The 22,475-nt window shown below is 49.3% G+C and overlaps 6 protein-coding genes across 11 annotated transcripts in view; 5 read left to right on the top strand and 1 right to left on the bottom strand.

The window, feature by feature from the left end:
- Window positions 1-165: 165 nt before the first annotated feature.
- LOC109518259 (CD59 glycoprotein-like) lies at window positions 166-1,370 on the bottom strand. The gene is made up of 3 exons (XM_019874001.1): window positions 901-1,370; window positions 611-712; window positions 166-422 (listed from the first exon to the last, which is right to left on the bottom strand). Exons 1-3 carry the CDS (start codon window positions 1,082-1,084, stop codon window positions 214-216), a joined length of 495 nt encoding a protein of 164 aa, XP_019729560.1. The 5' UTR covers window positions 1,085-1,370; the 3' UTR covers window positions 166-213.
- A 1,245-nt stretch (window positions 1,371-2,615) lies between these two features.
- On the top strand, window positions 2,616-5,582 carry snx20 (sorting nexin 20). Of its 2 annotated transcripts, XM_019873873.1 has the most exons (5): window positions 2,616-2,739; window positions 2,895-3,031; window positions 3,690-4,033; window positions 4,102-4,202; window positions 4,966-5,582. In XM_019873873.1, the coding sequence occupies exons 1-5, from the start codon at window positions 2,715-2,717 to the stop codon at window positions 5,178-5,180; spliced, it is 822 nt and encodes a 273-aa protein (XP_019729432.1). In that variant the 5' UTR covers window positions 2,616-2,714; the 3' UTR covers window positions 5,181-5,582. The 2 variants fall into 2 exon arrangements, with proteins under 2 accessions (XP_019729432.1, XP_019729434.1); XM_019873875.1 differs by lacking the exon at window positions 4,102-4,202.
- A 146-nt stretch (window positions 5,583-5,728) lies between these two features.
- LOC109518261 (uncharacterized) lies at window positions 5,729-9,468 on the top strand. Of its 3 annotated transcripts, none has more exons than XM_019874005.1 (6): window positions 5,729-5,786; window positions 6,258-6,374; window positions 7,373-7,466; window positions 7,532-7,619; window positions 7,731-7,974; window positions 8,625-9,468. In XM_019874005.1, the coding sequence occupies exons 2-6, from the start codon at window positions 6,356-6,358 to the stop codon at window positions 9,263-9,265; spliced, it is 1,086 nt and encodes a 361-aa protein (XP_019729564.1). In that variant the 5' UTR covers window positions 5,729-5,786; window positions 6,258-6,355; the 3' UTR covers window positions 9,266-9,468. The 3 variants fall into 3 exon arrangements, with proteins under 3 accessions (XP_019729564.1, XP_019729566.1, XP_019729565.1); XM_019874007.1 differs by having other exon boundaries at window positions 7,329-7,466; XM_019874006.1 differs by having other exon boundaries at window positions 7,279-7,466.
- An 853-nt stretch (window positions 9,469-10,321) lies between these two features.
- On the top strand, window positions 10,322-16,298 carry LOC109518260 (uncharacterized). Of its 3 annotated transcripts, XM_019874002.1 has the most exons (13): window positions 10,322-10,748; window positions 10,821-10,914; window positions 11,091-11,178; window positions 11,256-11,565; window positions 12,066-12,159; window positions 12,458-12,545; window positions 13,209-13,518; window positions 13,604-13,697; window positions 13,766-13,853; window positions 14,086-14,389; window positions 14,832-14,925; window positions 15,453-15,540; window positions 15,613-16,298. In XM_019874002.1, exons 1-13 carry the CDS (start codon window positions 10,706-10,708, stop codon window positions 15,994-15,996), a joined length of 2,079 nt encoding a protein of 692 aa, XP_019729561.1. In that variant the 5' UTR covers window positions 10,322-10,705; the 3' UTR covers window positions 15,997-16,298. The 3 variants fall into 3 exon arrangements, with proteins under 3 accessions (XP_019729561.1, XP_019729563.1, XP_019729562.1); XM_019874003.1 differs by lacking the exon at window positions 10,322-10,748 and having other exon boundaries at window positions 10,889-10,988; XM_019874004.1 differs by lacking the exons at window positions 10,322-10,748; window positions 11,091-11,178 and having other exon boundaries at window positions 10,822-10,914.
- Window positions 16,299-17,095: 797 nt separating this feature from the next.
- actr6 (actin related protein 6) lies at window positions 17,096-20,799 on the top strand. The gene is made up of 11 exons (XM_019873939.1): window positions 17,096-17,296; window positions 17,806-17,923; window positions 18,276-18,344; window positions 18,423-18,546; window positions 18,620-18,755; window positions 18,917-18,973; window positions 19,056-19,154; window positions 19,242-19,320; window positions 19,402-19,573; window positions 19,949-20,087; window positions 20,429-20,799. Exons 1-11 carry the CDS (start codon window positions 17,229-17,231, stop codon window positions 20,556-20,558), a joined length of 1,191 nt encoding a protein of 396 aa, XP_019729498.1. The 5' UTR covers window positions 17,096-17,228; the 3' UTR covers window positions 20,559-20,799.
- Window positions 20,800-21,300: 501 nt separating this feature from the next.
- sycp3 (synaptonemal complex protein 3) overlaps window positions 21,301-22,475 on the top strand; it is a 4,301-nt gene continuing 3,126 nt past the window's right edge. Inside the window, exons 1-3 of the mRNA XM_019873941.1 lie at window positions 21,301-21,689; window positions 21,762-21,855; window positions 21,965-21,999. Coding sequence (XP_019729500.1) covers window positions 21,566-21,689; window positions 21,762-21,855; window positions 21,965-21,999 — 253 coding nt within the window. The 5' untranslated portion in view covers window positions 21,301-21,565. The remainder of the gene's footprint in view (window positions 21,690-21,761; window positions 21,856-21,964; window positions 22,000-22,475) is intronic.

Below are 22,475 nucleotides of genomic sequence, written 5' to 3'. Positions count from 1 at the left end.
AAAATGGGGATTTTCACAGTGAGTGGAATGACTGTACACACACACACACACATACACACACACACACACACACACACACACAAAAACACACACACACACACGCGCGCACACACACGCGGGTGTGCAGGTGATTGGACTCTAGACAACTTGAGACAAGAGAAGACAAACTTTTGATTTAGTTTTTAATGAAAAGCAGACCAAGGTCACGTGACCTCACAGGCCGAAGACCAGCGCGCTCAGCAGCCAGCCAATCAGCAGCAGCAGCAGCGGGGCGGGCGGGGCCACGCGCAGCGCACCGCTGGAGTTGCACAGGTTGTTGTTGCAGCAGCGGTAGGAGAAGGGCGGCATGGCCGGGAACATCTGGGACAGACGCGAGTTGTCGCAGTCCGTGTAGCGGATGCACTGCCGCACCGTTTTGCCGCCTGCGTGCATTCACGCACATCACAAACACGAATACACGTCAGAAACATGCACGCGCGCGCCTCAAACTCACAAAGCCGTGCACAACACACACACAGCACACATACTGTATACAGTATACACTATCTGATAAACACACAGACACCCGTGAGTGTGAGTGCTGCCGATTGAGGTCACGGCACGGGCTGACCTTGGACGCTGAGCGTGAGGCAGGCGTCCTCGTACGTGCACTCGTGGACGTTCTCACAGCGGCCGGTGTAGTCAGAGCACTTGTAGCAGCGGAGAGCGCTACCTGTGGCACATCGTAGCAGTCGCGTCACCACGCTGTACCGACGCCCTCGCGCATTCGGCATGACAGTACATTCCTTGTCAAGTAAGAAATGTTGAGAGGAGACGAGTTGTGGTGCAAACGAAAAGTATTCGCTCAGCTTTTTTTTTTTTTGCCCCCCCCCCCCAAAAAAAAAGTGTCAACTAAGTCACCTTGCCGCACGGAGGTCGTCATGATGATCAGGACCAGGACCAGGATTCGATCCGCGCGTGGCGACATGTCTTCTTCTTCTGCTGCATTCCACTCAACGCGCGAGTCGCACGGACGCTTCCACTCAGGCGGCCGTCCACAATGCGCCGTTGTCCTCGTCCTCCTCCACACGCACACATCACACATCTGGACACACAAAGAGACACACAAAGAGACACACAAAGGACGATTGAGCGCGCTGGCCGATGCGACCGAAACCGTGTCGTCTGTTTATGAAATGAACACTGAAGTCTTTTCAGCAATTCATTCACCAACGCACTGAAAAAGCGCACAAAACAAACGTTTAGCCAAGAAAGATTCAAATGATTCCGTCGCCCGCTTCGGTTGTCTCTTAGCCAGTCAGTGAGGGTTTGTCGCAGTTGTGGAAAAAGTGACGCGTGTCATATCGTCGGACGTATTTCACGTGGGTGGCAGGGCGGCCTTCGATGGTCAAGGCTAATTCCGTGCTAACAGTTCACTTGGCTTCATTCGTCAACGTCGGCTCAGAAAAACAACCACCGCAAACCTGAAAGATGGAAAGAAGACGCTGCTTGAACTTTCGTTGACACCGATTTTCTGAGTTTGGCCGGGCTGTGCCCGACCTCATGAAACGGACCGTGAATGGCAAAACATACCAAGCGGTTTTGATCACGGGTGAATAAACATATTTCGCTTTATTTATGAATGCGGTGTGATTTGTTCTGACTAATTGAAGACACCTCCTCTGCATCAAGTTATTTGGTGAAATGAATAAAAAGCTTTCAAGATGTTCCTTTATTGATACGAATCAAGGCGATTATATCTGTTGGAGGTCAAAATGTGTTGTGATGAACGTCATTTTTTAGACGACAGCGAGTGGCAAGATGGCCGCCCCTCGAGGTGGATGAAAGTGGGTGGATTTTGCTGCTCAATTCAATTTTGGCAAACGCAAGTTGAATCAGAATACTGTGTTTAGACTAGTGGGGCCACATAGCACATGATATGGAAAAAAAATATATATATTTTTTACTTGACTTTGACTGGCAGTGCTCCCATGGTTTAGCTATGTTTCTGAGCTCGGCTTAGGGTTAAGATTAGGGGGTTAGCGTTAGGGTTAGGGTTCGGCTGAAGCAAAACCAGCGGCAAAAGCAAAACAAAACAGCCAAGATTCGAATTTTTGGTCACTCGGCAAGCTGCTCTCTGAACTGAGCCACAGCTGCCCGGGCAAGGCTAACGTGTTGCTCGGAGTCGGTCATAGCTGGTGACCAGCTGGAGTCTTGTTGGTGTCACCAGCTACCAGCAGGGAACCACCAGCATGTTGGTCTGGCTCAGGTGGGAGAGCGAGTTGGCCAGTGACCGAAGGTTTGGCTGTTTGAAGGTTGGCTGATCTGTTTTGTTTGTCAAGAAACACAACAAAACCATGCTAGTCTATCAACAAGTTGTTTGTTCATTAGTTGGTGCCTTGGTTGACTGGTTAGTTGGCCAATGATTTGTTAATGAATGAGTTGCTTAAATTGTTTCATTTGTTTGTTCCTCAGTCAGTTGCATTGCCGGCCATGTTTCTACTTAATATGTTAACATTCTAATACCCAAGCTAACGCGAGAAGGCTAACGGACTAACTTTTCTTTTCACTTCTTCATGCTTCTCTCTCTCTCTCTCTCACTCTCTCTCTCTCTCTCACACACACACACACTCACACACACACACACACACTCACACGCGCGCACACACACACACACACACACACGTGCAAAGAGGAAGTGAAGATGTTTCAGTTTCTCAGAAAGTCATCAAGACATGGACACCACGAAGCAGTGCCGAGGTGACAGCTAAATTCTTCAATCGCAACTCAACGGGCATCTTTCTTAACACACACTCACTGTGTGTGTGTGTGTGGTGTGTGTGTGTGTGTGTGTGTGTGTGTGTGTGTGTGTGTGTGTGTGTGTGTGTGTGTGTGTGTGTGTGTGCGTCCGCCAGGAGATTCATGTTTGACCACCAGGGAACTTCAGCAGCAATTTCGAAAGATGAAAAGGTCTGAGATGCATCCCAAACTTCTCTTCCACGTGTCAGACGTGCAACAAGACCAAGAAAACGCCTGCTGCACGCATGTGGAGGTCAGTCACACCCCAAACTGTGTAATGGAAGGAAGGCTCACCAACCTTTTAGAAACTGAGAGCAACTTCTTGGCTCCTCTGAGAACCGAAAGATAGTTGCCTCAATGACTGTTCTTCAGCTAGGAGACAAAAAAAAAACACTTCTGCCAGCACTGGTGTTTATTCTTCATTTTGTATTTTAAAAGTTACATTGACTAAATTTACGATGACTGTTCTTCAGCTAGGAGACAAAAAAAAACAAAAAAAAAACACTTCTTCCAGCACTGGTGTTTATTCTTCGTTTTGTATTTTAAAAGTTACATTGACTAAATTTAAAACCTTTTAGAAACTGAGAGCAACTTCTTGGCTCCTCTGAGAACCGAAAGATAGTTGCCTCAATGACTGTTCTTCAGCTAGGAGACAAAAAAAAAACACTTCTGCCAGCACTGGTGTTTATTCTTCATTTTGTATTTTAAAAGTTACATTGACTAAATTTACGAAGTTAGAAGGACGGATAATCGCTCCCCAAATTCAACCTCGACTTCATGGAAACTCACCAATCACCGGAATCATTGAACATAGCCACGAAAAGTGAAGAAAGACTGTACAACAGAGTGCGCTTAGATTGCGACGTGTCGTACGTTGGTTTCCATGGCAACATCCTCCTGCCCGTCCTCAGGTGGCGCTATTGACGACGGGAACGTTCAGCCCTCATCATGTGACGGTGCGGCGGAGCTACGCCCACTTCTCCTGCTTCCACCGTCAGCTGAAGACAGAGTTTGGGGAGGAGCTGGAGGGGGTGGAGCTACCAGGCCCGCGCCTCTGTGGGTGGGGCAGAGAGCTGCAGGACTACCTGAGCTGCGCTTTCGTCGTTTGCGGCCACTCGCCGCTTTTCGTCCGATTCCTGACGGAGCAGGAGCGTGCCCTCGCCGGAGTCTTGATCCGCGCTGGACGCTACGCCGACGCCCTGGAGCAGCTCGACGCCGTCCTCGCCGTCCACGACAAGCTTTTGCCCTGGCAGAGGTAAGCTCGCGGCTGAAAAAAACTGAGAAAATTATTTCAATGCGAATTTAGCCAATTTGAGGCAGCAGAGACTGGCAGCTGAAGACAGGTATCAATGGGAGCATTTGCTTTTGTCATAAGCAGATATCTGCGGAAAAATTCTGCCGTCAACATTCACCGCCATTGACAAGTACGTTTTTTTTTCAACGGGCGTGGGTGGCGGCGCATCCGATGCTGCTCCAGCGTAAATTTTAAACATTACTGATGCACAGCCACCAGTAGATGGCATCAATGTCCCATTTTAGAAATGAGATCAGCACCATTTAGGAATTTTTGCAACCTACCTTTTTTTTTGTATTGCTCATTATAAAAGAAAGGAAAAAGGCAGAATCCAACTTTTTTTTTCCCGGTGAAAGGAGAGTCTCTATTCTTTCATTTGGTTGATTCGGTATGTATGTAACCATTGACCACAATATTTAGTGAGTCTTACAAATGCCAAAAGGCTCCACAATGTCTGACGGTGAATGATTTAAAAAGGGTTATTTCTGACCGGATTTATTTGTTAATAAAAGTACATTTGCGCTCTTGTTATCACAATCAGCCCCTCGACAAAAACGAATGCAGTTCCAGCAGTTTTGTTTTCCCATTTCCACGTGGGCGACTGACAGATCGCTCGACTGTGGGCCTTCCGAAAAGCACTTCAAGATGGGGAAACCCATCTGAGTTTGCATTTTTTTGCAGACTCAAATCTACAGTTTCGCTTTGATTGAGGAATTGAAATTCGGTGATGAAATCCAGTGCTTCCAGTGTCTTTTAAGGGGCGTGTCCCTGTAAGTGGCATCAGGAACACGGCCGCTCTATCTCCGTGTGAGCGTGTGGATGTGAGTTGTGGCCTGCAGCAGGGACCTGCTTCATGTTGTGAGTGTTGTCATGGTTGTGTTTGCTCATCCCAGGCAGAGCGGCACAAGGGCGGTGCCCACGCTGGCCGCCATGGCCGTGTGCCACTGCGACCTTGGGCGGCCCCGGGAGGCGCTGGCGACCGCCCAACGGGCACTGCCCCCGGTTCGGCGCTACGGGATGCGGCGCTACCGAGCGCCTCTGTTACGCCTCCTGGTGGAGGTCGGCCACAGCCTGGGGCGGCCGGTCGCCCGCCTGCAGGAAGAGCTGACGGTGGCCGAGGACGGACGCCCCGCCTCCTCGCCCTCCCTCAAGGAGGTCGTGCTGGCTGACTTTGCCGACTGAAACAGGAAAGCAGGAAGTGCTCTCCGGCACGTGTCCACACCTCCTTCGGTCCAACTGTCATTTTTGCTTTCCAGCTACAATTAGACGGACAGTTCAATCCATAGTTTGCACGATACTCGTAATGCGTAGCAGTCATTCCAATTTTGACTCATTCCTCTGGAAAAGGTTCTTCCTTAAGTGAGCCAAGGAAAGCTTGTGAAACACTGACTTGTTTTGGTTCGTTGTGCAAAGTAGCCGGGAAATGAGTGAAAGGACTGGGTCATGTACTTAATGTTTTCAAGTTAATGTTCTGAACTCTCATTAATAAAGACTGACAATCTTAACTTTTCATATTTTTATTCATATATTCTTAATACTTTAAACCCTTTTTTGTGGAATACTCGATGCGGCCAAGACATATCGAGACTCGATCTGCGGCACCCCCCAACTTAAGTTGAGTTTGAAATTGAGACTTGCGGCGGACTTGCCATAGCAATGCACAACCGTGAGGGAGCGCTTCGGCTGGTTGAGGACGAGCTGCCTCCCCAATAAGGTATGGCATTCACTTGTACAGTATTTGAATTGGCTTTGTTTGTCTTCAAGAAAATAGTCATAACTTGTACAGTTACGATACCATACATGTGGGTAATTTCAGCATCGAGGCGTTCATAACATAGTAAATATAAAGGTCAGACCTCATGTTTTTTTACTTTTTCTGCAAAGTTCTTTCGCAGAGTTCTGGGGGAAAAAAACAGCGTGAACTTGGCATGATATTAATGTTTATCTTGCCATTACATTGTTGAATTAACTGAAGCAAAATTCGAAATTTTGAAGACAAAAAAATCGAAATTGAAATTTTGGCTAATGTTTTATTTTTGGTTCATATTTAGATTTTTATGACCGACTCCTGTGCCTCATGAACCTTGCTGCACGTCACAGTGTGAACGAATCCGTGTTACGACTTGCGGTCGATGTAGTCACGTTGTTTGTGGTGATTGGCGCAGTTCACTTACTCAGCCGATAGATGGCAGCGCCGCTTGGCGCAGACTTGATTAACAAGCGAGGAAGACGCCCCGCTGCTGCTACTACTGCTCTGTGGCGGCCTCCCAACACACAACCAGCATGTCGTTCTCCTACAGAAGTAAGAATTTGATTGACATTCTTGACCCATGTTCCGCCATACAAGTGACGACACGCGAGAAAGTCGAGATGGATTTTGTACGCGCTGCTGAGGCGTTGGTTTTCGCAGTGACGAATGTGGATTAACGTGTTTAGCGTGCATGTCATCTGTGTTTTTTGTGTGCAAGTGTACTCGTGTGTTTTGTACGTACATACATGTCTATCGTGTGTGTGGTCATCATTTGTACATGTTTAAATATGTATATTTGTGATGTGTTATATAATGCGCGTCTTTGTCTGCGTGTTTGTACGCGTCTGCTAACATGTACTCTTTGTATGTGCATTTATGATGTACACATCGTATGTCTGCGCCTGTATTTTTACAGAGGGGTGCAAAAGTAGGTATCCAGTCGTGTTAGATTGAAATTATTGACGTTATTTGATGATTGTCTTATTTTTCTAGACTATTAATATAATAAAAATGAGTATAGTACGTTTTTTATTTTTTATAACTGTATACCCACTTTGCAACTCTGTGTACACAAAGTTAGGGGTCACACACACACACTCCGCGACTTGCAGGGATTCTCGGAATTCAATCGGTCACACCTCCTCTGTGTCATGTGGAGTCCCGGTTTATGCATAGTGGGTGTGTCACAAACTGAGAACTGTGAATCGCTGCACCTTGAAAGAAATCGACTCGGGAGAAATGCGGTGTCAGTTCATCGCGAAATCGTTTGACGCCTTTGTTTAATTTCAAATTGTCTACATCTCAGATTTCAGTAGTCCTCCATGAAAGGAGATTTTGGTTTGATTGCTGTTGGCGGACCAAACTGGTAACTGAGTTATCAGTTTACGTTTATGGATTTTCTACGCTGTCAATTTGAAATAATCTAGTTTTCTCTAAAGGTATTTTTTTTTCCCAGTCCGATTCATTGACAGATGAATGGATGACGGAAGTAACGGTGAATTGCAGGCAGCTCTTCATGTGATCACCTTGTGCACGTGTGTCTACACTAGTGACGGAGCGAGACATCAGGAAGCTGATCGAGCTTCGCGCCGCCAACAGCGCCATCTTCACGGGACAGAGGCACTCGGCCATGCGGGGCTGGAGGTCAGTCCGTCTGTCCGTTTTGTCGTCATGCTTGCTGACAAATGTTAATGCGGCATTTGTTTCAGGGCCATCCGGCAGGAGCTCGGCCTCGAGGGGATGGTGTCGGCGCGCCAGTTAAAGAAGAAATGGGACAACCTGAAGGAGAAGTACCGGGTCGGTGGAGCGCAAGCGTCACTCGCGTTCTCCCATCGTTCGCCATGACACTAGACGTAAGAGATGGTTTGCTTTGTGTCGCTGACGCTGCCTCGTTTGCCCATTGCGCAGGTTCTGAAGCACCCTCCGGCAGGGATGGAGCGGCCGGGGCGACCCTCGTGGCGCTGGTTCCAGCTGATGGACGAGGCGGCGAGCGGGCATCTGGCCGCAAGCGGCAAACTGCTGGAGCCGTCGGTGCTGGACGACGCCGATGACAATACCGTGCCTCACTTCACCTTCGGCGACTTGGCGGCGCACGCGGCCTCGCTCGGCTCGGACGAAGAAGCGGAGGCGTGCAGCGAGGTCGTTGTCGCGGGTGAGACTGACGCACGGACGGATGCCTCGTGGAAGTTGTACTGGGCATCTCTCGCTTATGAGGGGTCTGCAAAGTCCACTAAAAACTCTCCATATCTGTATCTGTGTTTCGGGAGCGTTTGAGAATTTGTTTCAGCTCGACAGTTCGTCACATGATGATTGAATGATTCGTCATTCATGACGTGGAGGGTTTTATAGAGTGAATTCGTCGACTCATAGACAAATACTCCTCATCACTGTGAGGATTCTTGTTTACATTCTACCGCCCCCTGCTGACGACTGAAATTGACGTCAGCGATCCCTCGGGTCCACACGAGCAACCTCTGCATGACAAAAGCCAGACAACAGGTGAGCTGCGATGTTGACAGTGCGAGCCTGAAGACACTTTGACATCGATTTCAGTCGACAGCGGGGGCGGGGAGAGGATGACAATGACAAGGATGACAATAGGTGGATTCATCCAGAACCGCAAATTCAATTTCCGTTTCGGGGGCGTTAAGTTGTTTACGTGTCGCTCGGAAATGGAATAATACTTTTGGGAATGAATGTATGACAGTTTTATTGTCCCGAGCAAAAAAATGTATATGAAGTAAACTTGATGGTGAAACATCTTGACGCTGCTGGTCCTTTAACTGTTTACGCACTCTCCAGCTCCGCAGAACGTGTTGAGCGCGGACGTCTCGGAGGCGAACGGTGACGGTAAGACGGAAGTGCCATCGGACGCCGGCGGCCAGCTTCAGCCCGATGACGTCGCGCTGTACGCCACGCTGCTGCCCGAGGGCCTCGCCGCGGACGCCGTTCACAGCGACGATGCAGAGGCGCCGGCCTGCGGCAGCCCCGCCGAGCATGAACAGTTACACGACAGGCGGGGCCTGGGCCCACGCTCCAAAGGTCTGGAGCGGGAGCTGGCGGCGCTGGAGCGGGAGCGGGCTGCGCTGGAGCGAGAGAGGGCAGTTTTGGAGCGGGACAGGGCAGCGTTGGAGCGGGACCGAGTGTGTCTGGATCGAGACCGGGCCTTTCTGGATAGGGACCGGGCTTTCCTCGAGCGGGACCGGGCACTTCTGGATCGGGCCCGGGAGGAGGCGGCCCGGTCCGGGTCACTGCTCGCAAATGCCGAGGAAATGGCAGAGAACCAGCGCGCGGTCGGCGGAGACGGCGAGCCGCCCGGGAAGGAAGGGGTGGAGTCGACCAGGTTTTGCCAGAACTTGATGGCCATCGACGTCGGACTCGAGCAGCTGGAGAGCACGCAGAGACTCGTGTCCTTGTTTAGCAAGCTGGTTGACAAACTCTAGACGCTCGTAAAATTGCACTTGAATCCCTCCCTAGTGTGTACTGTTACAGCGGTGTCTAAAATGGCAACATTTTTGTCAACCGTTATATCGGAAAACTAACTGAAATTACAGCTGATGTTTGTGAAACTCGAACCGTGAGCAGCCTTGTTGGGATACTGGCACATTGAGTTACTTGAGCATTGGAATTATTACTATTTTATTTTTTCATGGCTCCATGAACCTCGAACCTATGGATTAAAAATGTTTACGTTTTTTTGCGGGGCCTGATGTTTGTGCAAAGTTGATTGAGCTTCCACATGTATTTGGACGCTCATGAGAAGGTCTTGAGATATGAGTTGAAGTGGTTTCATGACCGCGATTGTATCTCAATTTATTTTCCCCATTGAAATGCAGTTCGTCCGTTCCAGTCCTCCAAAATACCAAATATTTTATTAGCTATCTTGAAAACTCGGGACATCCCGATCTCACGTTTTGGGAACCTAAGTCCAATTCAAAGTGTTTTCAGTATCTGCCGATACCGGGTCGATACCAATACATAATGTAGTTCCTTGGCACCAGGGTGGTGAACAAACAATACGCAGCAGGTGGTTATTTTTTTCCCGTGAGTAAACGGAAGATGGCTTGCAAGATAGATGGGGAAAAAAAGGTGAACGTGAGAGCCACTTTTTGGCTGCAGTCACGTGAGGAGTTAGCAGTTTGATCTGCACTTTTGAAATAATACATTTGCTCAAATTATTTGGTGTTCACTGCTAAGCTGTTTTTGGGTGTGTTTTTGTCTTTTTGACTAGCAACACAAAATTTGAGATGCACCCAAATGCCTGGTGAGCCACGTTTTAAGCATCTTTAATGGGATTATGGTACAAAAGGTCAACATTTATTTGTATACAACGTTGCTTTGTAATCAGTCAACCTAGACACAAAAGCAAACGAAAAGCAACGTCGAGCTTTGCTCACTGCAGCGATTTCCAAAAGGCTCCGCAAAGCATGCTGGGATGTGTGGGAGGGATCTCCGTCTGTCCCCGCCCGCTTCGCGAAAGTGCCGGTCACGTGACCAAGGGCCTCCTCCCACCGCTGTTCATCGAGCGCTCCTCGGAGCTCCCGGCGCTCACAGGTCCGTTCGATTCGGCCCGTCTTTGGGTGGGGGGTCCACTCCGTTGCCGTGAGTGAAGGAAGGACCTTCGACTGACTAGGAGACAAGAGTTGTCAATCACCAGCGGTCCGCTCCGACGTCCGGTCGTTACCGAGCTTTAGCAACTTAGCAGGCTAGTCGGAAGGAAGGAAGGAAGAGGTCCAAGCGGAGGTTCGGCTGTGTGGTCCGGACGCACCAGCCCAGGTGATGGGCGGACCGGAGCCGCGTCCGAGCGGCTACTTCGCATTTCGCACTTAGGGGAAGTCACCCGGTATCACGCGGCCGCCTGGCGCCGCTTGAGGACGACGACGATGGACTCCTGCAGCCCCAACATGACGGCGAGCTCGTACAAAAGTAAGAGCCAACCTTCCTTCCTGCCCGCCTTACTTCCTCGAGCCGCTCAACTTTCAACTTTGACCTCTGCAGTGAGTGAGGATGACGTCAGGCGGCTGATCGAGTTCAGAGCCTCCAACGAACTTCTCTTCAACGGAAAGAGAAACTCCGCCAAGATAGCCTGGAGGTACACACACAATACTGGCTGCGTTGAGATCCGAGGGACCTGACTCAGGACTTTCCCATCCTTTTATTTGAATTGTGAGGAGCTCTCCTCACTACACCTTCCGACTCCTATATCGTGGGAATGAACACGTTGCACGGCATGCGAATGTCAACCGTGAGCTGCTCTTTCTTGCCCAGCACCATCTTGAGGGGCTTGGACCTGCAGGGGAAACTGACAGCCGAGCAGATCGCCAAAAAGTGGGACAATCTGCGTACCAAATACAAGGTATGAGGACGACTGCGACGTTGGCAGCGGCGAGCCAGCTGTGACCTCCTTCTATGTGCGTGTGTGCCGCGGAGTAGGACCTGAAGCAACCCTACCAGTCGGCGTGCTGGGATCATGCGGGGGGCGCGGCCGAGTCGTGGCCGTGGTTCCGCCTGATGGACGACGCCATGCACGGTCGCCTGTACAACAGTCGCATGGTGCTGAGCGCGCTCGACAACAGCCAGCGGCGGGACGACGACGACATCCTGGAGTTCCTCATCAAGACCGAGATGGATGACTCGGTCACCACAGAGAGCACCGACGAGGACGGCTCTGGCGCCGAGCCCGTCGAGCCTCCCGAGGGTCTCCCCATGGGCTGGAGAAGGATGAGCGAGAGCTCCTACAAAAGTAGGCCGACCGATGATGTCATCATGCGCGCTGTGAGGTTGGCGCGTGTGATGCGATGGCGATCAAAGTTGTGATAACAGTATCAGAGTTAATAGACATCTTTATTTTTTCCCTTATTCTAACCACAAGTGTAAAGCATGTCTTGTACATGTCATGTACAATTCCACTTGAATCTTTCACTTAGCGCAAGAAAAAGCGCAGGCAGTGCAGCAGCAGCTTGCAAAAAGTTCACTGAACATTTCCAAATAGTTTTACCCTCTTTGAAATTGATCTCATAAACAAGAAAGAAAAAGAAGACAAACGCCCTTATGCATCAAAAGTCTGAACAATTATCATACCGGATGATTATTGGCCCTTAGATGCGATGATGTCATCACGTTTGCCTCAATTTTTGAAAGTTTTTTTTTTTTTTTTAATGAAACACATTTGTATTGGAAGCAGTTAAACACTATGTAAGTGTTAGCAATCGACATCATGGCCCTTTTTTTGTGCGCCGGCAGTGTCAGAAGCGGAGACGGAGCGTCTCATCAAGGTCCGCGCCTCCAACGAGGCCATCTTTACCGGCAGGAGGAACTCGGCCAAGCCGGCGTGGAGGTGAGGTGGTCACATGACCGCACATGTGCGTGCATCCGCGCTAAAAGTGCTTTAAAATGACATCTTAAGGAGGAAACTGGAAGACAAAAAGAGGAAGCCAGATGGAGTGAGCCGCGGATGCGCTGACAGTGGATTACTTGAATTTCAATGGAAACAAGGCAGAAGTGCTGGCGTTTGGTCCCGGTGGTCCTCGTGCATGCCACCCTCGGGGGGGGGGGGGGGGGGGGGGGGGGGGGGGCCCTGGCTCCTTATCTTCAGCCGACAGTCTTGTGATGTCACGAGTGGTGTGTGTTGGCAGGGCAGTGCTTCACGAGCTGGGCCTTCAGGGCAAGCTGAGCACCGAGCAGCTGGCTAAGAAGTGGGACAACCTGAAGAGGAGGTACAAGGTGAGGTCATCCCACACACACTCGTTAGCTCATGCGCAAAAACCAAAAAAAACAAAAACGGGGCCACAAAATTAAGTGCGGTGCTGCTCTGTCATCAAAAGCGATGCCACGCCGCCATCTACAGGAATAAAGCCGAATTTGACAGACAAGCTGGCCGAGACGGTTTTCCACTCATTCGTGTTCAGAAAAGGGACTTGAGGAATCGATTTGTCGCTGGCTCTCAAAAGTCGGATTCAGTTGACGAATAGAAAGGTGCGCGGCGGTGAATGAGTTGAACATGGCATCGGAGCCACTTTTGAAATGCCAGAAACAAAAAAAAAAAAATCATGACACCACATGGTCTGTCCAGCGATGCACTTTTTGGATTTGTCAAATAGTCACAAGAAGGAGCCAAGCATCTCAGCCAAGACCAAGCTTTGCATCTTCGTGGCACCGTTTAGCACACAATGACAATTGTCAGCTGATGGCTTCTCCCAGGGCACGTCGCTTCCGTATCGAACATTTGGCATGCCGGCGGCGAACACACACCCTTCGCGTCACCACCTGACGCGACGCAGATTTCGGTCGCGGCACACGTGCCGCAAACGGGTTCGTCGATCGCACGCTATGTGAAAAGGCTGTAAGAGCACAGACGACGACGGCAGCCTTTTTCTCGTCTGTCAGGAGCTGAAGTTTCCCCCGCCCGGCGTGGAGTCCAACCCGGGCTCGTGGCCGTGGTTCCACCACATGAATGACGCCATGGAGGGCCGCCTGGCTGGCACCGCGCCCGCCCTCGAGCCCGTCGTCGTCGCCGAGGACGAAGACTGCGAAATGTTGACGCCGGCGCCGAAGAAGCGAGCCCGCAGGAGTCGCGCCGGGATGGCCGAGTTCTTCACCGAGTCAGAGATTGACATGCTTGTCTGCGGCCGGGACAAAAATGCTTCTTTGGCTTTGGGAGAACTCCAGCGCAGCGTGTCCGACTTAAGCTACAAACGTAAGACTGCGGCCGCCTTCGCGTTTGGTCCTTATGGACACCTTTCTGATTCCCGACATGTTGGATTGGCGTGTGTGCCGGCCAGTGACAGAAGACGACATACGGAAACTGGTGGAGTTGCGAGCTGCCAACGAGGCGCTCTTCACAGGACGCAGGAACAGCGCCAAGCCCGCCTGGAGGTCCGGGCCGAGCGTGCGGGCGACGGACCCGAGCGTCCTCCGTTCTCACCTGCGCTGCTTTTGTGCAGGGGCATCGTGAAGGAGATGGGCCTGACGGGAAAGATCACGCCCGACCAGGTGGCCAAAAAGTGGGACAACCTCAAGACCAAGTTCAAGGTGACCTCACCTCCTACGGTAGCCTGCTTCACTTCCGCTTTATTTCATTTCCTTTGCCGCTTCTCATTTCACTTCACTTGTCTTCCTGCTTGAGGTTCTGTTTCACCTGCTTCCTGCCCCCTCCCACCCCCACTTTCTGTTTCACTCCCTACTTGACTTCATGTTTGTCTTCCTGCTGGACTCCGTCCGACGCCCGGTCCCTAATAAAAGGTCGCGTGTGGTCCTGGTCCAGGATCTGAAATTCCCCCCTCGTGGGGCAGAGCCCCAGGGCGGGGCGGCATCCTGGCCGTGGTTCCAGCTGATGAGCGACGCCCTGGAGGGTCGCCTGGCGGGCAAAGGGGCCCAGGTGGCGCCGGTATGGAGCGGAGAGGACGATACCGTTTCGGGCTCGGCCACCGCACCGACGGCGGAGATGGCCGCCTGCGAGGTGGACGAAACCCAAACGGTCGCTGACCTCTGCCTCTCGGACGCCAACGTCACCTACATCGACGCCAGCGGCGAGGAATGCGCCGCCCCTACCGAGCTCTCCTACAAATGTATATTTGTATGACTATTACTATTCTTCTTCTTATTATTATGACTGTGGGCGGCATGGTGGACGACTGGTTAGCGCATCGGCCTCACAGTGCGGAGGTGCAGGGTTCGATTCCAACTTCCTGTGTGGAGTTTGCATGTTCTCCCCCGTCCGTGCCTGCGTGGGTTTTCTCCGGGTACTCCGCTTTCATCCCACATTCCAAAAAATGTGCATTGCAGGTTAATGAAAAACACTCGAAATTGTCCCTTGGTGTGATTGTGAGCGCTGTTGCTTGTCTGTGTGTGCCCTGCGATTGGTTCAGGGTGTCCCCCTGCCGACTGCCCGAAGACAGCTGGGACAGCCTCCAGCTGACTGTCAAACTAACCTAAAAACAAAGACAGTTAGTTACGTGCTGCGTATTTCTCAAAAGCTGTTGGCCAAATCCCAATTTGTTTTTGACGCAGTGAGCGACCAGGACACTCGGCGCTTGATCACCCTGAGAGCTGCCAACGAGGTTCTGTTCACCGGCAGGAGAAACGCTGCCAAGGCTGCTTGGAAGTAAGAAGGCTGTCGCGGGCCGCCGCTGCTCTCGCTTCTCCTTCTTCTGCTTCACCGCATTCTGCCCCTTTTTGTTGTTAGATGTCGGGAATTATTGATGAATGGATCCAGTGAAAAATACTCGGGGAAGACGATTGAGCAGCCGCTCATAATGTGATAGTGTGTCAGCCGGTGTAATTTTGTGCACATGAAATAAGTCAATTATCCGAAGCCATAGTTTGAAGTGTCAAATTTAGTGCATAATAAAGAGGGATAACTTTTCAAGTCCTTTTTTTTTTTTTTGATTTTGATTATCGCACACATTCGGGACCCCACAAAGGTTGAGATAGGGGCAAGCCTAGACTCACTGAACCTTGCAGCGACACTCCAATTTGGCCATGTCAGCGCAGTGTTCCCAACGTATGCGGATTGAGCGCGCCGACATGCATTCATGGTGGCGACCCGGCAGTACGTGAGGGGCACGCCATCCGGCGGCCGTGCGGACTGTTGTGATCCCATTTGCGATCTCGTTTGTGTTTGTCCGTCAGGTCCATCATCCAGCAGCTGGACCTCCAGGGAAAGGTGTCCACCTCCCAGGTGGCCAAAAAGTGGGACAATCTCAAACGCAGGTTCAAGGTATGCTCATGATTTCAACGCCACCTCCTAATGATGTGCTGATGACATTGCGTTGTCTTACAACCCCCCCAGGACCTGAAGTACCCCCCCGCAGGCATGGAGAACGTGACAGAGAGCGCCGCCTCCTGGCCATGGTTCCATCTGATGAATGACGCCATGGAGGGTCGCCTGGTGTGCGGCGGCGCCCCCCTTCCGGGCCACGTCGACCGGGACGGCGAGCCTGCCCCCGGGTCGCCGGTGGGGGGCGGCGGGGACCACGCGGCGCTGGAGCGGGAGTGGGCGGCGGTGCGGGCGGAGCGGGAATGGCTGGAGCGGGAACGGGCGGCGCTGGAGAGGCAACGCGCCTTGCTGGAGCAGGACAGGGCGGCGCTGGAAAGGGAGAGGGACCTTATGGACCAGAGGGCCCTCATGCTCGCCACACACTCGCACTCGAGACACATCGGCAGCATCATGTAGATGTCGAGCGGGGACGCTCTCGGACGACTTTGACTACATTTGCGTGACCGGGGGATCGCTCGCTACGTTCTTCTCGACATGTCGTCGACTGTCTACATTCACAATGATGCCATCATAATCCACCGACATGTTTTTGTGAAATGGTGTCGCACATGAACACTTTGAAGATGATTGACAGCAGGAAGATGGACGGACGTTTTGTATATATTTGACTTCTAAGTGAGGCAGGGCTTCACATTGTGCCTCATGGATATTGTTGACTTTTTCAGACATTAAAAAATAAAAATGATACCAAAATCTTACCTGCTTTTCTTGTGTTAATTAAAAAAAAAGTGTCGACATTTGTGTGCCATGTGGCGTGCCGCTGTCTGCACGGAGGCCATCAAATGGGAATAACTTCCACAGACACGCATGTCCACTTCCATCTGAAATTCTGGAAAGAAGATGATGAAACTCCTAGGATGCTTACCCTGTGTCCAGGAAATTGAACTTGTCTTTCAGGTGGAAGCCACAGTGAATCCCCGAAAATGATCTCATTGAAAAAAATAATATTTGGGGGGAAAACACACACACACTCACTATATATAGTGTATATATATATATATATATATATATATATATATAAACAAATTGACGGCGTATCCATGGAGATCACGTTGTCTCATGACGTCATATTGAACCGGTTGGTGAAATCGAGGGGTCTTTTTTCCCAACTTCACGACTCAGACTTCCCAATTCAGAGTGCACTTTTTTTTCTGGGACGCAGCATTACATTCGTCCGTGCAGGCGATGATATGATTTGATGGTTTCATACATCACTTTGAAATATTACTAGAAACTGTTTATTATTTAACTTTTGCCTGTTACCATTTAATAATTGACTTTTTGGAAATGGAACTCGATTGTGAGATGATTTTACTCTCACGATTCATGATATTTATGTATTTGTTTGTTTTTTGCTTGTTTGTTTGTTTGCGGTGCAATCAACATGCTGCGTTTCAAGTGTATGGACATTTGTATGTGTTTCCGTCCGGACGACTTTGGTGAGGGACTTTATTTGGCGCTTCTGATTGGCTGTTGCATCGGCCAGTTAGTGTAGAGAATCGCAACAAAGCGGAAATAACCCGAACGAGATATGAATGAACGCTGGAACTTTTGTGTTGCGGCGCTCTAATCCGGGAGCAAAGTTGACTTGATGAAATGGCCCCTTAAGGCGTTACTTTGCGTTGCAAATGGCCACTCTAGTGTTGGACAACGGGGCCTACACGGCAAAAATTGGATATAGCTCTGACCAAGTCAGGTGAGCTGTTTCGGGTTAGCTTCTGTTAGCACGTCACTTTAGCTCAGCAATCTTTTTCCTTCTGCAGTCAGCGTCCGACCAAAGACGTTCAGAAACACTTTTAAACATTTACTTAACGTGCATCTGCAGTCCATCGCAAACGTTATCGTATGCTTTCATTTCGCACCCAAACCTGCCTGAACAAAACAATAAAATAAGAGCCGAGAATGAAGAAACACTCCTTAAATTGCTTAACTAGATTGTAAGGAATGATCAATATTTTCCTCTTGACTGCAATTGGCATCATCGCTGGCCTAGGGGGGAAAAAAACCCAAAACATGGTTGTCTGTGGTGAGCGTGAAGTCGGGAATCCGTTTGCCATCCCTGCAAAGGGATTTTGCCAGACCAAAACATGGTTGTCTGTGGTGAGCGTGAAGTCGGTTCGGCCGTTTGCCATCCCTGCAAAGGGATTTTGCCAGCGTGGCCTAAGCAACCACTGGTGAGCTTTTGTGTCCGTGTTTGTTTTCCAGTGTCATTCCCAACTGCCAGTTTCGCTCCAAGACCTCCCGGATGAAAACGTTCACCGCCAACCAGCTAGATGAGATCAAAGACCCATCGGCGCTATTCTACATCCTGCCCTTCCAGAAGGTTCACATTTTGAACATTTTGTTGTAAATCGTTTTAGAAATCTGAAATTCCTGAACACAAATAAGTCCAATTTCAACCACATTATGAATCTTTTTTTGGGCGGGGGTTCACTTCCACATACGCAACGTGGATCTCTCTATTCACGATCGAGAAATCATTTTCAATTGACGCCGATTTGCAAATCCATTTGGAAATTTTGACAACCTGAAGTGACTTATCATCACAGGATACAAAGTCAAGTGGCAACTTGTCAGAAAAGGGCCGTGTTTGAAAATGTTTACAGCAAAATACATCCAAGTTGTGGCCATATGGTGGAAGAGAAAAAAAATGATTTGCCTTCTTTTCTCCTCAGGGTTACCTGGTCAACTGGGACGTCCAGAGGAAAGTTTGGGATCATTTGTTTGGCAAAGAAATGTTCAAGGTTGCCCATCTTTCTCGCGTTCGTCTTCGTCACGCACTTCTTTCCGCGGCGCACGTTCATGTTGGACGCTGTCTCCAGGTGGACTTTGCGGAGAGCAGCATCGTCATCAGCGAGCCTTACTTCAACTTCACGTCCATCCAGGAGTCCATGAACGAGATCCTGTTCGAGGAGTACCGCTTCCAGTCGGCTCTCAGGATCAACGGTGAGTGTGGAACGCGGCTGCCGCGCGCCAGCGGGATGCTGACGGCGGCATGCGTGCGCTCTTTGTTGGTCAGCGGGTTCTCTCAGCGCTCGAGGATACTTCCGCTCGGAACCTTACCAGCTGTGCTGCCTCCTGGTGGACAGTGGCTTCTCCTTCACACATATCGCCCCCTACTGTCGCGGCAGCAGAATGAAGGACGGCATCCGCAGGTGACCGCACGCAACAACGGCTCTGCCATCCATGATATCATCTCCGTGGCTGTAGGCGGGATCAAGCTCGTTCTCACCTCAGAGTCGGGCTGGATCATTATGGGGGGCGGCGGGGGCGGGGCAGGTGATGGTGATGATGACTGTCGTCCTCCTCCTTTTAGGATCAACGTAGGAGGGAAGCTGCTGACTAACCACCTGAAAGAAATCATCTCCTATCGGTAAGGCCGCCTCATCCAGACGAAGTAGACCGAGTAGAGTTTGTCGTCACGAGTTGAGCCAAGTGTGCGTGCATGTTTGCAGGCAGCTGCACGTGATGGACGAGACCCACGTGATCAACCAGGTGAAGGAGGACGTGTGCTTTGTGTCCCAGGACTTCTACAAGGACATGGCCGTCGCACAGTAAGACCTTGACCGGCGTCCGCTTCACGTTTGCTTGACCTTACGAGAAAGTCGGACGTGGTGGGGAACGTGAACTGCTGCTTCCAGGCTGAAGGGACACGACAACACGGTGATGAGAGACTACGTTCTTCCCGATTTCAGCGCCATCAAAAAAGGCTTCTGCAAGGTGGGCGAGCCCGCGCTCTTGCCCGACCTGGCCCCGCTGTCGGCGCCGGCCGTCATTCTCTCGTTTTGCCTTGTCCGCCAGCCGGCCGACCAGGTGGTGCTGAGCGGCAAGTACAAGACAGGCGAGCAGATCCTCAGGCTGGCCAACGAGCGCTTCGCCGTTCCCGAGATGCTCTTCCACCCTTCCGACATCGGCATCCAGGAGATGGGCATTCCCGAGGCCATCGTGGACTCTGTCCAGTCCCTGTCTGAAGGTCTCGTTCAATTTCGGCTTTATCTTCTGATGTCGTGAGAAAGAGTTCTCCGACGTTAAACTTGTTGATCCCTTCTTGGCTGTTTGAAAAAGGCTGACGCAAATCGACGTCAAAATGACAAATATTGGTGCTGATCATCAGCCCCCGACGATAATCGCACAATCCCTTGGAATGCAATCGCTGCGTTTTGTGGAGTACATCCTGGAAATGGGGCTCTTTCCGTGGCCAATCGCATTCCAAGGCCAACACAAACATGCTAGTAGCCTCTTAGTGTGTGACTTGGCTTAAAGAGCGTGTGTGCGTGTGTGTGTGTGTGTGTGTGTGTGTGTGTGTGTGTGTGTGTGTGTGCGCGCGTGTGTGCGTGCGCGCGCGCAGATATGCAGCCTCACATGTACGGCAACATCATCCTGACCGGAGGCAACGTTTTGTTTCCGGGCTTCCGAGAGCGCCTGGAGGCTGAACTTCGCTCTCTGGTTCCCGCTCACATTCCCGTCAAGGTCACGTTGCCCAACAAGTGAGTTGCACCTCTTGTCCCAGACACATTTAATTCAAGTTCACATTATCTGTATAGAAACATTCATAGTAATTTGATTGTTTCTACGGAAGGTGAGGCAAGTTAACACGGCTTGTTTGGTGTCATGAGGAATACAGCAACTCATAGGAGGGAGTAAAAGCGAACAGAAAGAAATACTTGATTTGAGTAATGCCAATTTCATGAGAAAGGGAGAAAATGTGATCAAAATTGGAAATAGGATTTGAATTAATACAATTTGAGATTTTACCAAAGGACGTTATTGCCCCGCCCTAACACTGTGTGTGTCGTGACACGCATGTGTTGCTCTTCTTTTGCAACAGCCCCATCACGTATGCGTGGGAGGGAGGGAAGCTGCTGGCGAACGATCCAGACTATGAGGAGATGGTGGTCACCCGCGATGACTACGAGGAGAACGGACATTTTGTTTGTGAAGAAAAGTTTGACATCTGAGCAGCCATTTTGTGCCTCCGTGACGACGCGGCAAGCAAACGAGTCAACTCGGGTCAATCGAAAACACCAACATTTTGCTACTTTATTTGTCAACATTTTAATGACACTGTGATTATAGGTTTCGGGGGGTGGCATCTCCCTTCAGGAAGACATTTTTCTTCTGATTTATTTATGAAGTTGATTATTTTTTTACAGTCTTAAACCAATTATGCATATTAAAATTGATTCAACATTTCTGCAACCTTAATCTTTTATCTGCTCAATGAATTATGTGGTGTGGGTCTGTGATATTATTATCCCAGTGACGCGCACACACACAAATTGATGCTAAAATGAAGTCCATTTTCCAGTAGTAGTTTTTACAAAGGTTTAAAAAACTGATTTCACAAGCATTTACCTCTAATATCTTTGATGTTACATAATAGCTATGGCGGGAAATTATGTTTAGAGATGAGTTAATTAACCAGGAAAGAAGGCTCTGTTTGTGAAAACAAGATTAAAAGGGAGTTTTGGAATATTGTAATTCCAAAACAAAAGGAAATATATAGGGTATATTAAAATTTAGAGAGAACACAATTTGGAATAAATTTTTCAAATTGATAATGGGTTCTATAAGAATTCTTTTTGACACTTTAGTTTCAAGTTATTATTAAGATTCTGATATTAGGCCTCTCCTATCATACTCATTAACTATTGCTTTTTTCTTCTTCGAAAAGCTTTTACTTTGTCGTTTCCGGGTGAATCAACAAAAAAGGCGGCATTCAAAGCTTCTGGCGGGAGTCGGCTGTTGGCCTGGTTAAATTTGGCTTGTTCACACCAAAGTCTACATTAAAAAAATTTTTTTTCATCAAACTTTGAGATTAAACGTCGCTTTGGGACAAAAGCGACCAAGAAAAGGTTACTTATCGCAATTTCCTTTCACCTTTCTCCCAGCCATTAGCCCCGCGCGCTAACATAGCATTAGCCGCCGCTAACGTTAGCCGCCGACTTCAGCAAACGCCACGAAAATGTCGGCTGGCAAACGAATGAAGAAGAAACTCTCTGAAGAAGCTTTGAGTAAAGTCTTTGACTTTTCACCAGTCGCCAAGAAGAAAGCGCTCAACTACGGCTCAGAAGACGACCCTGGAGAAGGTAAATTAAATGTGCGCTTAGCTTTAGCTCTTGCTAACGATTTTTTGTTTTTTGCCCCCTTCTTCCAAATAGCATCGGAGGAGAAAACTCCCATTAAAGACATAGCTCCGTTGAAGAAAAGACCAGTTCGCAACTTGAAAGATGAAGACAGTACAGTCGCTGTTGGGTAGTTAGCAAATTCAATAAATTGGGTTCTCCATGTAATTTGGGATTATTTGGGGAAGTCATTTTTTCATGACTCTGAATTACTATCTAATGAACCAAATTGTGCGTAGGAGTGAAGTTCACAACATGTTGGAGCGCTTTGGAGGTAAGAACGACACTATTATAAATAAGTAAAACATTACCTTTCAATATGTTTACTGACTTTTTGAATGACAAACGTTAATACAAAAGGTGTACGAATAATAACATAATACTAAAGCAGGGGTGTCAAAGTCAAATGGACGGAGGGCCAGATAAAAAATTTTGCTGCAAGCCGAGGGCCGGACTGATCGAATGTTCATTGAAAATTTTAAAAATGACCACATATTGTTTATTGAACCAAATTTAATTGACTGAAAACCTAACAAATACATTCCAATATGGTCAGATAAATAAAGCAACATTTTTTTATGGCTATGTCAGTAAACTTTAATTTTCAACGGGCACAAAAAAATTTCCTTTGTATAAAAATACCCATAACATGAATGAAAGAAGCCGATATTATTCAAGGCACTATCAATAGTCCATATTTTCTCTTTTAGCAAAAGTAGGCTAAATTTACTTAAAAGAAAAACAAATAAT

This window comes from Hippocampus comes, unplaced genomic scaffold, assembly GCF_001891065.2.
Source record: "Hippocampus comes isolate QL1 unplaced genomic scaffold, H_comes_QL1_v1.1 scaffold298, whole genome shotgun sequence".
Lineage (NCBI taxonomy): Eukaryota > Metazoa > Chordata > Actinopteri > Syngnathiformes > Syngnathidae > Hippocampus > Hippocampus comes.
This window is presented reverse-complemented; position numbering and strand designations above follow the sequence as displayed.

Excerpts from the sequence above, each read along its gene's own strand:
- LOC109518260 (XM_019874002.1), top strand. The coding sequence starts at position 10,706 with ATGGACTCCTGCAGCCCCAACATGACGGCGAGCTCGTACAAAA. Across the intron at positions 10,915-11,090 it reads TCCGCCAAGATAGCCTGGAG|CACCATCTTGAGGGGCTTGG; the intron begins GTACACACACAA and ends TTTCTTGCCCAG. Across the intron at positions 13,698-13,765 it reads AGCGCCAAGCCCGCCTGGAG|GGGCATCGTGAAGGAGATGG; the intron begins GTCCGGGCCGAG and ends GCTTTTGTGCAG.
- actr6 (XM_019873939.1), top strand. The coding sequence starts at position 17,229 with ATGGCCACTCTAGTGTTGGACAACGGGGCCTACACGGCAAAAATTGGA. Across the intron at positions 18,756-18,916 it reads ATGAAGGACGGCATCCGCAG|GATCAACGTAGGAGGGAAGC; the intron begins GTGACCGCACGC and ends TCCTCCTTTTAG. Across the intron at positions 19,321-19,401 it reads TCAAAAAAGGCTTCTGCAAG|CCGGCCGACCAGGTGGTGCT; the intron begins GTGGGCGAGCCC and ends CTTGTCCGCCAG.
- LOC109518259 (XM_019874001.1), bottom strand. The coding sequence starts at position 1,084 with ATGTGTGATGTGTGCGTGTGGAGGAGGACGAGGACAACGGCGCATTGT. Across the intron at positions 713-900 it reads GACGACCTCCGTGCGGCAAG|GTAGCGCTCTCCGCTGCTAC; the intron begins GTGACTTAGTTG and ends GATGTGCCACAG. Across the intron at positions 423-610 it reads CCTCACGCTCAGCGTCCAAG|GCGGCAAAACGGTGCGGCAG; the intron begins GTCAGCCCGTGC and ends GAATGCACGCAG.
- snx20 (XM_019873873.1), top strand. The coding sequence starts at position 2,715 with ATGGACACCACGAAGCAGTGCCGAG. Across the intron at positions 2,740-2,894 it reads CACCACGAAGCAGTGCCGAG|GAGATTCATGTTTGACCACC; the intron begins GTGACAGCTAAA and ends TGCGTCCGCCAG. Across the intron at positions 4,034-4,101 it reads AAGCTTTTGCCCTGGCAGAG|AGACTGGCAGCTGAAGACAG; the intron begins GTAAGCTCGCGG and ends TTGAGGCAGCAG.
- LOC109518261 (XM_019874005.1), top strand. Across the intron at positions 7,467-7,531 it reads TCGGCCATGCGGGGCTGGAG|GGCCATCCGGCAGGAGCTCG; the intron begins GTCAGTCCGTCT and ends CATTTGTTTCAG. Across the intron at positions 7,620-7,730 it reads ACCTGAAGGAGAAGTACCGG|GTTCTGAAGCACCCTCCGGC; the intron begins GTCGGTGGAGCG and ends CCCATTGCGCAG.